The sequence below is a fragment of the Poecilia formosa genome, unplaced genomic scaffold, assembly GCF_000485575.1.
Source record: "Poecilia formosa unplaced genomic scaffold, Poecilia_formosa-5.1.2 Scaffold153, whole genome shotgun sequence".
NCBI classification, from domain to species: domain Eukaryota; kingdom Metazoa; phylum Chordata; class Actinopteri; order Cyprinodontiformes; family Poeciliidae; genus Poecilia; species Poecilia formosa.
This window is the reverse complement of record NW_006800092.1, coordinates 834,376-848,266: the sequence shown is the minus strand read 5'-3', so window position 1 is coordinate 848,266 and position 13,891 is coordinate 834,376. Positions and strand designations below refer to the sequence as shown.

At 41.8% G+C, this 13,891-nt stretch overlaps 1 protein-coding gene across 5 annotated transcripts; it reads right to left on the bottom strand.

The window, feature by feature from the left end:
• Nucleotides 1-1,260: 1,260 nt before the first annotated feature.
• skor1a (SKI family transcriptional corepressor 1a) lies at nt 1,261-13,689 on the bottom strand. Of its 5 annotated transcripts, none has more exons than XM_016677301.1 (8): nt 12,835-13,689; nt 10,135-11,881; nt 9,592-9,676; nt 9,424-9,495; nt 9,216-9,278; nt 8,378-8,452; nt 8,191-8,265; nt 1,261-2,354 (listed from the first exon to the last, which is right to left on the bottom strand). In XM_016677301.1, the coding sequence occupies exons 2-8, from the start codon at nt 11,869-11,871 to the stop codon at nt 2,218-2,220; spliced, it is 2,244 nt and encodes a 747-aa protein (XP_016532787.1). In that variant the 5' UTR covers nt 11,872-11,881; nt 12,835-13,689; the 3' UTR covers nt 1,261-2,217. The 5 variants fall into 5 exon arrangements, with proteins under 5 accessions (XP_016532787.1, XP_016532788.1, XP_007564027.1 ...); XM_016677302.1 differs by lacking the exon at nt 12,835-13,689 and adding an exon at nt 12,190-12,813; XM_007563965.2 differs by lacking the exon at nt 1,261-2,354 and adding an exon at nt 3,980-5,150 and having other exon boundaries at nt 12,835-13,677.
• Nucleotides 13,690-13,891: the final 202 nt, after the last annotated feature.

Sequence of the window (13,891 nt, the reverse complement as noted above, 5' to 3'; positions counted from 1 at the left end):
TACTGTAATAAGGTTGTTCTTCCACGCCGCACCGAACTTTATAACACTAAACACATTTTGGCTTTGTGCACAAATCCATAATGAAGATAAAAAAAAGAGAAATGCACAAAGACTTATTGACAAACCAGTTCTGCTGCTTGGTTCAGAGAGAAGAGGCCTCATTATGTCATCATGTATCGCTGCCATCTGTTGCATTGTTGATGCCCAGCGAGGGGACAGGTGTCCACTGACCACAAATGATTATAGACCAAATAATCAATCCACATCCCAGGGAGCAAATACTGTCAGACCATGATCCAGAAGCAAAAGTAAAGAGTTATTCTTCTTATGAAATGCTCGATATGACTGTGAATGGGATCCACTGATGCACTTAAAGTTAAACATGAAGGCCTGACGTCAAACAAAAAAACGTCTATCGCCCAAAAACTACGTGGTGTAAACAAGTCATTAAATGCAACGCAGTCAACTCTGAATCAACCCTTCTGATTAAATTATACAGCAATAAAGTAGAAGATAACAAAATTGGTCATGGCATAGTTTGTACGAGGCCATCCATATTTATTGGTAAATACTTGCAAAATCCTAGAAAACGTATTCATCTTTCATCGCTGAACAAAATCCCACTCTGTGAATTTTAGAAAACAAACAAACAAAAAAAAAAAAAAAAAACTCAAATATTTAATATCACTAAAATATTTATTCAATTCAGGAAAAAAAAAATCCCACATTAACATATAAAGTTTTGTTTTCATCTTTAAATCACTCACTGGTACCACAGTTAGTGTTGCCGCAAATTCCTGCTTAAAATATTAATACAGGATTTTCACAATTGTGCGTCGCCTCAGGTTGATCTGTGTCTCTAATAGTTTATCAGTAATCCACAATTTCCTGTTCTTCTAGGACATGGCTGTCCACCGCCAGCCCTCAGCCAGGTTTACAAGTGACACACCTGATTCAAATAATCCAAATAGCTCCTCAGTATGTCACAGTCCATCTTACCCACTTCTCAAAATAATAGGTAAGACGGGAGAACATGCCAGTCTACAAGCCCTATAAGAGCTGATTTATCCCTTGCAGTCCACTCTACTCTTTGTTTGACTGTAAAGACAGTGTCATCGGTTCACCAGGGTCGCCGTGGAGATTCAGGTGCAGTTCAGTTTTTTGTGGCTGTGCTGAATTGGTAGTTTTGTCTCCAGCCAGAGGGTGGCACCAAACACCAACACTATATTAACTCTCTGTGATCTTAACATTCTGTTTACTCCCCTTGTCCTATGGGCCCTAACAAAAGCCCCAAAATAAAGCAGCTTACTTGAATTAGAAATCCAAACTCTATTTTGCATGATGAAACAATCTGTTGTTTATCAATTCAACTCAATTTAATTCATTTTTATCATGTGTTGCACAACACAAAAAGACGATCAATAGTAGCACACTTTACTTTTTACGACAAGCCAACTGTCATAAGTTTTCTTTTACACAGCAAAGGTTTGTTGTGATTATATAAATGTGAATTACTGCTGAATTAACTTTACTGAAAGGGAAAAAAGTCAACAATCGGTAACTTTTTTGTCAACAGTTCATTTTTTTATGCTGTTTAGGACGTCAGTTGTAAAAATACTTCTCTCATACATCATCCTTCAACATTTCATGTTGAAGATGTTCAACATAAGAACATCTTCAACATAAGATGTTGACCATAAGATGTTCAAAATCTTATGTTTAACATCCTGCCAAATTATATAAGACGTTTAACATCTTGTGTAGGACAGTATGTGTGAACTTATAACTTATGACCTGTTGGACAGTGAAACATCTACTCACGGCTTCAGCAAGTAATCAACTAGGGAAACTCTGATTTAGGGCAGCTTTATGTCCTCCATTCTGAATTTGTTTTTATTATGTCTGAGATTGTTAATTGTTGTTTGGGAGCTTGTGTGTGATGTGACGGGCTAGCTGGAGGTGCAGGTCAAATACAAGTTCAATTCATACATCAATTCAGTTTATTTGATGTGTGTGTGTGTGTGTGTGTGCGCGCGTGCATGCGTGCGTGCGTGTGTGTGTGTGTGTTGTTCACCGCAGCGAACAGAGACTCCAGGGATACTAGCAGCACAAAGAAGGCACAAAACCTCCTGAAACAGAAAGTTAAAAAAACAAAAGAGATCTGAACCAACAGAAATACAGAGATATAATGAAGAGAAATTGTCACAGAAAGGATTATCAAGCCTGCATTGACTTTGTATTTTTACCAGGAGAAGCAACATGCAGACACAGAAAGGGAAACCTGCTCACCAAGTTGACATCCAAAACCAGAGCCGCTTGAGGATGTGGGACCCAAATTCCAGTGCACATTATGTCTGAAATAAATAGGCATAATTAAACTGTGGAGACGAAATATGACTTACTCGTTTGGTGTGACAGATGTGTGTGGAGTACAGCAGACTCAGCAGTCAGAGAGGAGCTTCCATCTGTCATTTATTTATTGATCGGTTTGAAGACACGAGCAGCAGAAATGAGTCATCAAGCAACAGTAAATTACATATGATAACATAAATATCAATGAAAATTTTCCTCAGTATATTACTTGAACCTCAAGCAAATAAAAAGCTGCAATTCTGTAAAGTGAAAAAAAATATATCTCAAGTTTTGTTTTTAATATATTTGAGGTTTTAGCTATAATTTATGTGAAATGGCCCTTTACCTGAAGCAGCTTAGCTTGCATATGCCTTGACCTGGCTCTGTTTCACATCCACAATGTGTACTGTACAACAACAACATGAACATAAGGAAACTACAAAATGATGCAAGAAGGCTATAAAAATGCAAAAGTAAAAAATGTTTTTAAGACTATCAGATTAAAAAAAAAAAAAACTGAAATTAGAGTTTGGAAAACCGAAGCATACAAAATAAATGAATAAACATTAACAATGACACAAAAACATACACAAAACTATTCTCTAAAAACCATAATGACACAAATTAAAAGAAATTTGAAAAACACAAAACAATGACATTAAAATGACTACCACATTTTGTCTGCTTGTATAGCTCCTTATCCCTGAAGAAGGCTCTGCTGTTCGCTGGCCAGACACTGCTGACTGGTTACATAAAGGTTACAAAATAACCAAGCAAAGACAATAAAAATAATAATAATAATAATAAAAAAAATGCTGAAAAGATCCACACAAAAAAAGCACAAACTGTATGACACAAATCAAGAACAGGGAGACACAAAACCTCAAAAAAGAAATGAATAAAAACAAAACTTAAAAATACCCCAAAAATACAATAAACACAATTCAACCTACAAATATTCATAAAAATAACAGCAAACAGAAAGACAGACATTCTCAAAAACAATCACAGGCGAGTGACACATGCCAAAAAAAAACAAAACTCAACACACAAAACAAGCACAAAGAGAAACGTAAATCCTGCCAAATAATCCCAGGGACAGTCGATCAATTAAACGAGATCAAACTCAACAAGACAAGTTATCCGTCAGTGTTTGTGTCCACATATCAGCCCCAGTCATCCCCACCGTGTCATGATGCTGCTCATCTTCTGGAGCTCGTCAGCATTCAGAGGGAACAAGCTCTGCCTCAGAGGGCAATTATGTCTGCAGAAAATTAGCATTCAACCTGCACCAGTGACATTATGCGAGTGTCTGTCTCAGCATGAGGCACGCAGGGTAATCAATATCTATTAGTCGTCCCATCTGAAGAATTAGATTTCACCAGTGGATCAACCAGCCTCCCTCACCCCCACCTCGCCTCCCCGACTCCACGTCAAACATTAGAAGATGACTGGACATGTCATGCGCTGATGTCGGCCGCCTAATGAAAGAGATCATGTTGAGCTCAAACTACTATGGGAGGCAACCTGATCCACACCGGGGGAGAGGGGAGCTGTTCTGGAAAGAGGCCAGCAGGTGTCAGGCTCCCACCAGGGGACCCAGAGGGGAAAAAAAAAACAGTAAAAGTCAGGGACATGAAGCCCAGAGAGCTTTTTCAGGTTTTATTTGAATTTGTACAGAGATAAACAGGAGAATGGTGTGTTTGTGTCAGAAAGCAAGAGTCGATTCTTTCAGAGCTGCTTTCGAGTCGATTCTTCTTTTGAACGAGTTCAGCGAATGAGAAAGAACAAAAAAAGACAAAAGAAGAAGCTTGTAGTTTACATACTTGGAACAGTGTTCGTATAAAAAGCGCTTCAGGTGAAAAAAAAAAAAAAAAGGTTTTGGTTCAGTTTGCTGAGACAGACAAATTCAACAGAAAGTAAGAATGAGAAACACATTCTTAAACAGATGCATCAGTGTGTTGGTTTTGTTTTCTTCTTCCTTTTAGCTCGTTGCAGAACTTTTCTTTACAGTCTGAAGTGAAAACCTGAAGGGGTCGCTGCGCTAAGTGCTCGTTACTACGTGCTGCGTTTGTGACGCGCAAAGACGAATTGAAACGTGTTTTAGTTTTGGTGTTTGGAAAAGTCGTCCGTTTAAAGTGCTTCATGACAAACACGGTGTACAAACCCAAGATAAATTACAAATACATGTAAAAACATATTCAAAGATGCAACAGAATCTAACAAATGAGTTTTTTTTAACTTAACGTCATAATAAATACAAGCATTGCACATTGTCACATGACATATATATATATATATATTTGTATGTAAATAATGTAGTATTTTTCTCTTCAGAGTAGTGAAAGAGCAAACAGTTTCCATTCGTTCCTTGGTTTGAGCTCCGCAGCTTCGGATCAGCAGTTCTCCGGTTCGCAGCGTGAAGCTCACGTTTCCTCTTTAACACAAGAGTCCGGTTCTTTGGAGGAGAGGCCGCGGCCCAGTCCGTCTCCTCCGGAGCCTTGAATGATTCTCTCAGAGGTGTATCCACACAGCAGCAGCAGCAGCAGCAGGAGGAGGAGGAGGAGCAGCAGTCCCGGGTTCACAGGTGGGAGAGGTGAACACATGAAGGCTCTCGAGGCCGGATCTTTGAGTGTGTTTGTGAGTTTGTGTGTTTGTGAGTTTGTGTGTGTTTCCTCGGGCTGCTGGGGTGCGCTGGCACTAAGGGGGCAGCAGGGGCGGCTTGAAGGTGCAGGCTCCGTTGCACTGACGGGGAGTGAGCATCTTGCAGGAGAAATGGTGAAGGGCGTCGTGAGCTTCTGGGGGGGAAGGAGTCCGTCGGCGAGGACATGAAGGCGAGAACAACAACAAAAGTTTGATTAGCGACCGGTTCTATTTTAATTCTGACATGTTAAACGAGAGGTGTCCAAAGCGCGGTCCCGGGTACCCCGTTTGTGGCCCTCTGAAAAAATGACACTTCGCTCGTTGCAAACCTGACTGACCAGAACAGGAGGTTGAGAAATTGCAGCAAAACGCGTTTGAAGAAAGAGCAAAACTCAACCTGTTTCAGTTGACAACAAATGACTGGGAAATCTCAGAAGTTATAAAAAAAAAAAATGCCCACTTTGTTTCTTCCATTTAAAAAAACATGTTCATTTTATCTCTTGAGCATTTAAAAGTAAAAAAAAAACAAAAAAAAAGAAAGAAAGACAAGATGACTGATGAAACAAAATTAGTGTTTAACTTTTTAATTAAATCTTAAATTTAAGTACTTTCAACTTGTCTCATACAACAACATGTTACAACACCTCTAGAAAATATCTGTGTACGGAGTGGAAGTCTAATCTTTCGATATATTTATTAGGACCTAAATAAACCTAAACCGGGGTCTGGATTTGACTCCTGGCCTTAAATACTTTACAAATAGAAGCTATCTTAAACAGAAATATTACATTTGTTTTTGTTAATATCACATTTCTGAGTGATGAAATAACAGCATCTGCAGCATCTGTTCTGCTCCTCGGCTCAGAAGAAAAGCTGAAAACTTGGCGAGTTTCCTCACACAGGTCTGCGTCACACCGCTCACTTCTCCTTGATTTAGCTGAAAACTTTGCCATTTTAAAAGGAACAATTTAATTTATGTTTGAACTTTAACTGGACCACTCTAATGCAGGAATACATTTTGATCTTAACCGTTCCACTGTGTGTTTAGTGATCTGCTGGAGGTGAATCTCTGCCTCAGTTTAGAGTCTTCTGCAGCTGCTAGCTGATTTTTATCCAGAGAATAATAATGATAATAATCATTTTAAAAATCAGTCAAAAAAATTGATTTTTCTTATGCTTTAGCTGTTCTGCCTCTTCATACTTTCAGGTAAGTAATGGTAGCAGTGTGGAAAAATAAGGAAGGTGTATTGAAAACATGCAAAGGGCCAAATCCACGATGATTAACACTTTTCAACCAACTTGCTCTTGATGGGGGACCGTTGATTATTTTACTTTATTTTATTTTTACTTTATTGTATTTTATTTTATTTTAGTGAGACTTCTTGTGTTTTCCTGTCTGTGGACATAAGAGTTTTAATGTTTTAGCAGCTTAAAGAGTTTTTTCACCTGTTTTTCAGAAACGACGTCGACTGGCAACATCGATTAATCATTAGGCACCAAATAATGTCAAAGTGTCATTCATTGATTTTTGTCACATCCTCGGGTTTTGTAAACTAATCGGACAGACTTTTTCATACATGGTTTCTTTCATTACCAATATTGTTCAGCGATTTTGCAAAGCCACCACCTGAACCCTGCAAGTACAGAAAGTTTAACCATTAAACAATTATTCTTTTAAACTTGACCTTTCAGATTATTTTCCTTTCTTTAGTCGCCCAGTTTCTTCTTTTTCTTAGAGAATAACAAACTTTATTATATGAAAAAAATTGAAAAGTTTGTTCCTCCTGTCAGCGGGAGTCTCAACAAAGATCTTGAAGCTCTGTTGTCGTCTGAACCGTCGACCAAACCCGTCATAAAGTTCATCTTTCCAGCTAAGCAGTTGTTATTGTGAGAAAACAGGGTTTGTCTTTCCCCAGTTATGAGATGATTATGATTTCACAAGAAATTACCATTTTACTCCATCCAGTTTCATCGTTCTGCATCACTACCATCGCACACGGCAGTGTTTTAGTTAGCTGGATTTTATGAAATATTTGCTGCTTATTGGCTTTTGGTGGAGAAACAGCACTTCTTTTTTTATATAATGGTATCTAATTAACATGTAAATAAATATATTACCCAAAGAGAAACAAAAATGACAATTGATGTAATTAAAAGGGAAAAATTTTAGCCAAGTAGTACATACTTTAAATCAAATGTCACCAAAGGTGTAACAGAATAGGAGCTGATTAGCATTTTCATGCATCTAATGAAGCAGTGGGAAGTAGAGCTGACTCTCCACTGGGAGCCGGAACAGCAGAGCAGAAGAAGAAGAAGAAGAAGAAGAAGAAGAAGGAGAAGAAGAAGAAGAAGAAGGAGAAGAAGAGATAAGGTGATGGAATCAGAAAAGCACCAAAAATAAGAGGAGAAATCTGTCATAACTGGTTGTTTTGTATGTTCATCTAATGACAGCTGCCACACTTACTATACCATACAAAATCATCACATTTTGTTTAATTTGGTTTATAAATTGCACGTTGTTTTTGCAATATTTTCCCCACGCAGAAACACATTTTGAAAGAAAGTGAGTGATAAACCGATTAGCTAAGCTCAGGTCAGATCTCAGAAATTCAATTTTCTGTAAAATAATAAATAAATAAATAAATAAATAAATAAATAACTAAATAAAATAACTGGTCAAAAAGGATTACTGAGGAGAATAAAAACATAAAAAATAAAATCGTGAGCATTATGTGGAGGAGTGTAATGTGTGCCGTTTGCCCCTGTGGTATTTAGAGTGACCCCTCTGTGTACTTGAACCCTGTATTTAAACGACTGTAACATTAAACCAATCCTTTAACGGGTGGCATTAGTTGATGTCTACTGCATGTAACCGATACAGAGCTACATAATGGTCTGTCTATTCAATTTTCCAGAGCATGATTTAGGAGAAAATAACATTTACAAGCAAAACAATGTGGCTTCAGTTTTCACCTTTGGACGTCCATTAATCCCCTCAACCACGGCACAAAATAATAAATAAACGTGGAGCTTTACAAGAAAAAACAACTCAACTTCAAGTGTTGATTTTTCAAATATGCAAGTGTCACTTTTTCCTTTTATGAGCATGAGAAGCTAGCTGGATTAACCAACAGGAGTTGAGTTACTTTAACTTAAAGGAGAACCAAACTGAATCTGCTTGCCAAAGAGACCCACCTCGAACAATCTGCAGCTGCTGGACCATCTCCTCTCTGTAGGACAGCTCACGCTTCATTTGATCCTGGAAATTATCTGAGGAGAACAAGGGACCTCATCGTATGGATAGACGACTCGCTCTGCGTCTTGATGTTTTTTTCTAACGACTCTTAGCTCGCTGAATACACTCACTTTTTGCCCCTCATACCTTTCAGATGCTGAAATTCTCTCTCCAGCTTCTTCCTCAGCTCCACTTGCTCCACCAGCTGCTTCTGCAACTCCTCTGGAAAGAGACATTAGCATCAAGACGGATGATCCCATCGCATCTCCACATACTAATAGAGTTTAAAACACACACACACACACACACACACCTGATCAAATTCATATCCTATTTTTTTTTCTACTCATAAGGATCTGTTGGAGCCCGCGCAGTAAAGCGACTTCAGGTGTGTCTCCATCCTTGATAACAACCATTGCCTCTCTCTCTCTCTCTCTCTCTCTCTCTCTCTCTGTCTCTCTCTCTCTCTCTTTCTCTCTCTCTCTCTCTCGCAGGCTGCCGCAGTAATTGCCATGCATTGCCTGGAGGTGGAGACGATAATAACGGAGTCCCAGGGTTTTTCCAAGCGTTGTAAAATAATTAGCTGCCGCGCCTCGGGGTTATGGCTCTGTTCGTTAAAATATTAATAGCCTCTAAACGATTTCCCCTTACAATAATAAGTCAAAACTCCTACATCTCGTGATTAAGTGGTTAACAACTATGGAAACACTGTAGGCCTATAAAATGCAAATTCGCATTCGGGAGACTCGGGCGCGTGCGTCTTTAGCGGCTTCGTTTCAAATCAGGTGGAAATCTGCGTGTTAATTTTATTCGCACGCACGCTGGATTTGTTTAAATCGCTAAGGGCCCCCAGTTTCGCTTGTAAATGTAAACGATCGAAAATAAAAACAAGGAAATAAGATTAGCCCCGTTCAGATTGTTGCTACGTTGTGAATTATTGCGGATAATGTGTTAACTTTAATATGAGACTCAAAGCGCTTCCTACCTTTGGCCATATTCTCCAGATCTCTCTCATGGACGCTGATGTCGATGCGTAAAGCTCCATCACCTGCAAATAAACCATTAAAATAAACCACATAAATTTAAAATGATGTCTTTATTTAAATAAAAAAAACATCTGATGATTTCAAGCTTTTAGTTTTAAAACAATTGATTGTATTCATCGGGAAATATAAAAGAGGATACTTTAAAACCTTGTCTGTCCTTCTGCTCTGGATAGGACGCTGAACCGCGCTGCGTTTGTATTTCGGTCATGTGATGGACGCCTGGACATAAGCAGGAGGACAATTGTCTTGGCTTAAAAGGCTGCTCAAAATGTGCTCGAATGAACAGCCGGTAATAAATTGGATCAATAATTTTACCGCTGGGTCTGCTGGACTGCTTGGAGCCGTAGGAAGGAGGCTCGTTCAGGAGCAGCACCGGGCCGTCCTTTTCATGTGTGTACACCTGCAAAACAGAGAGCAATTACACGCCATTGGTTCTTCACATAATTGCAGCCATTCAGAGGGGAAAAAAAGGGGAAAAAAGAGAAAAAAATTAAGCTTTGTTTAAAAAAAATAATAATAATAATTAAAGCCTTTTATTTAAAATTATGACTAGTAAGTGTTGGCCTATTTGGGCTATAATTTAACCTGTGATCTAAAATTGACCAGGTTCGTTTAAATAATAAAAAAAAACGTCGTTGTAGTTTTTTAATATATATATTATATTTAAATAATAAAAAAAAACCCAGTCCTGCTGCCTTGCTCAAGAGCAGGTAATTTTATCTCTGTTTTATAAAGTGCAAAGGCCAATTGCCTTTGATTAAATCTGTGCTGGTCACCATTTCTATCATATTTACCCCCACTGCTTCAGTCCAACTTTCCCTCCGGGGATCATTAAAGCTTCACTTCATCCAATCTCACCTCATGAAGGGGGGAACCGTTGCGCATCTGCCGGTCCTCATCCGAAGAGCCCTGCGGTGATGCCCCAGCTGCCCCGGGGCTGGAGGCGCCGTTGGGCCGCTCCTGGCCCTCCTCGGCAACAGAACAGACCCGCTCGAACGCGGGGGAACCTCGCAGGTCCCCACCGGGGGAGATCAGGACCGACTCCTCTTCCTCCGGACCCCGGTTGGACTCTACGTCCACGTCCGGGTCGTCGTCTTCGTCGTCCACCACGCTGTCCCTGTCCGGAGAAGCCGACCTGTAGCTGGAGCTCTCGCTGATGAAATCCGGGGACAGGTAGCCCGGGCGCGCGCCGAACCCGTCCCGGTTGCCATAGAGTTTGGCGATGGTCTCCGCGTCTTTGACCACGGGCCTGAAGGCCGAGATGTAGCTGATCTTCCTCTGGGAGGCCTCGTCCCCGGACTTGTCCTCGTCGTTCCTGGTGGAGGAGGACTGGGAGCTGGGGCTGCGCTCGTGGTGGGGGTGCGGGGTTGTGTCTTTGGGTGTGTTTGCGCCCCGGTCGCTTTGGTCAGACAGGTCCAACTCAGCTTGCCGGACGCCCGGCCGCTCTGCCGGAGGCTTGGGCGGGGAGCCCGGATAGGGCGGCATGGGGAGCCCACCGGCTGCGGGCCAGAACATGGGGAAAGCTGGGTAGAGGGAGTCCTTTGCGCCGGGCCAAAACACCCCGGGAACACCGGGCTTGCTACCGTCAGTCACCCCGTCGCTCTTTTTCTGACACAGCCCGTAGCTGGGAAAGCCATACGGGTGGGGAGGGAACAGGGGTGGGGGGATCTTCTGGAGCATGCCAAAGCTCTTGCTGGGCACCGGGATGACCGGGTAGCTCCGCGCGCCGCCCGCCAAGCTTAAGTTATTGCTTCCCTGCTCCTCGTCGCACCGTAAAGTTTTGTGAGGGATCTCAGGGGAGCTAGTTGGAGCCAAGCTGGACGAGGCCTGCGACTTCAGCGTCGAGGACATCCCCGACCCGCTCATGGGCAGAGTCCTTTTCCTGCTCCCCCCGTTGAACATGGCCTTAACGTCCTCCCACGCGTGGTTTATATCCTCAGACGGCTTCTTTTCCGTCAGTTTCAGGTGCCGTCTCCACGAATTGAAGTTTGCCGCGTCCGGCTGCAGGTACTTGGACTCCGGGGTGCGGTGGGAGTGAAAGATGAACTTGTTCGGGGAGAAATACATGTTGCAAAAGCTGCATTTGATGCACTTCGCCCTGGAGCTGTTGTATCTGGCGGGGATGAAGCTGCCTCTGCAGCCCCACGCGCACTCGTGCGACACGTCGAAGGCGAAATTCTCCGGTAGCTTCGGGGGGCTGTGCGCCCCCAGGAACGACTTGCAGAGCCGCTCGGCCTCCCGTTTAGTGATCATGCCGCAGCGCCTGGACGAGATGGGCATCGCACCGGCGCGCCGCAGGAGCTCCAGCTGGACTGGCGTGCACTGCACGCAGGTGATGCCCAGAGCCACGCGGCGGTTGTGGATCTCGTTGTAGCTGTAGTTCTTCAGCAGGGTGTTGGAAATCTGCGCCAGGCAGAGTCTCTCTTTCCCATCTATGACCAGAGACACGATGGGCACCCCGTACAGGGAGGTCTCACTCACTTGGTTCGGTTTGAGGGAGTTTGGGCTGGAAAAGCTCTGAGCGTCCTGCTTCAAACTCGGGGAAGAGCTGGCGTCTCGTCCCGCGTCTCCAAGATGTCCGGGCATCGACTCCATCCCTGGAAGCCTGACGGTCAAAGATAAAGTGCTGAAATTTAGCTTGGGGGAGAAAAAGGTGTTCAAATATTTGTTTTATAAGTATATAGAAAAAAAAGCACTAAATGAAATTATATCAATTGTTTAATCATAACTGTTTTGTTTTTGCTCATTTAAATCTAAATAAGTAATCAATATGCAAATAAAAACACTGATAAATTAATTAATACGAAATTCTAAATAATAATAATAATAATAATAATAATAATAATAATAATAATAATAATAATAATAATAATAATTGTTATTATTATTATTCTTAATGAAGATTTTTATAACTGCAAAAGTGAAATCAGTCTGAGCCCTTCTTCTGCGCGTCCGGCCTCCTCTACCGGATTTCTTTTTTCTTTCTTTCTTTTTTTGGGGGGTGACCTCCTGCGTGGAAGGAGGACCTCTCCTGCTCCCCTTATCTTCAAATCGGCTCAGCACTTACGGAGCAGCTACTTAAGAGTCACATAAGATCCTTACACACGGAAAAGGACAGAAGGAGAATGCAGCCTGAGCTGCGCCAATGCGCTTAGCGGAGAGGAAAAGAGCAACTGTAAGCTGCTTTTCTGGTAATTACACGGATCCAAGCGTGCGTCCCCGCATTGTTAATAAAAGACCAGCCCTATATATAATTAAAGCTTCAGTGCAGATTAGCCTCAGACAGTAGCCGGGAATTAGGTTGGAGCGGGCCTCTCTCACGTTCACCTGCGCCTTACTGACGCCGTAATGTAGGCCGCGGAGATCTGGCATGCAGGTTTTTCATTAAAGTTTAATGGCTGAGTAACAGTTTTTTTTTGTTTTTTTTTTATCAAAGATGCACGCATGCTCCAAACTCGATTCGTGCTTGAGATAGCAACAAAACATATATAGAGATTGATATGTGTTTTTCAAGTTAATTGAATTTACAGAGAAAAAAAATTAAATAAAACGACGTACCTTTCTCTCCCGAAAAAAAAAACACCCCAGCGATGATCAGAGTGGAAAAATAATAAAACAAAAAAATAAAAATGACAAGGAGATGAAATTTCAGGATTAATGTGTCCGGATAGAAACGGCGATTAAAAACAGAGGACAAAACACCGCAGAGTGTGAACTTTGTGTCAGTTGGCTGAAATGCGAGAAGCAGCAGCAGCGCACAGGACCTCCATCCTGTTGGAGCTCAGGGAGGTGAATGGCGTGTAGACAGGAAGCACATGGAACCTCTCTTCCCTCCTCCTCCTCCTTCTCTCCCTGCTGTCATGCTGATGTGTAATAGCTCTCCCTCTCTGCCTCCCCTCCTCTAACGCACATATAAACACACGCTGAGCTGCACGACACTTTGGATAATTCACAATTTTTGACTCACAAAGATGATAGAGGGATAATTCCCAATTAAGCCCCCGCTGACCCCATATTGGGAGAAATTTGGCCTTGAGATTATCGTTAATTCCTGCTAATTCGAGTCAAATAACAAAAATAACGAATTATAAGACAGTTTATCAGAAATGTATAGCATTTACGTGCAAATCAAGTGGGCAACATGTAAAGCGGCTCTTTTAAACTATACTTTAGCGAGGACCCTCTGGAGGCCCCGCAGGGGTCAAACTGATCATAGCATTTCATTTGCATTAAGGATCAGCTCGGCTGCGATTGTGCATCTTGCGTAATTTGCTCCCAGAGTCAAAGCGAGTTGCAGCACGGGTTGCGCTGCGGAAGGCAGGAAGAACACCAAAAAGGCCCAGGATTATTTATCAAGTTACTCGGCCATCTGTCAGGTTTCCACGCTCGCCACGCATAAAAACCGTCTGCAGCTTCAGGGACGTAAAAAAAAAAAAAAAGAGGCTGAAAGGAAGGATGGATGCTAATCTAAGACAGATGCGTGGAAATTTAAGCAGGTTGAATTTTAACTTATTGCAATAATAACTGAATGAAGCCGGTTAATGTTCCCCATCGACATGAACCACAGCGAAGTAAATGTTGTTAAAAGGTGAGGTCGTTTTAGGCGGGTTTTTTT

Coding starts and splice junctions, on each gene's coding strand:
- skor1a (XM_016677301.1), bottom strand. CDS start 11,871: ATGGAGTCGATGCCCGGACATCTTGGAGACGCGGGACGAGACGCCAGC. Junction 9,496..9,591: donor GCAGTCCAGCAGACCCAGCG/GTAAAATTATTG, acceptor GCTTATGTCCAG/GCGTCCATCACATGACCGAA. Junction 8,266..8,377: donor AGAATTTCAGCATCTGAAAG/GTATGAGGGGCA, acceptor TGTTCTCCTCAG/ATAATTTCCAGGATCAAATG.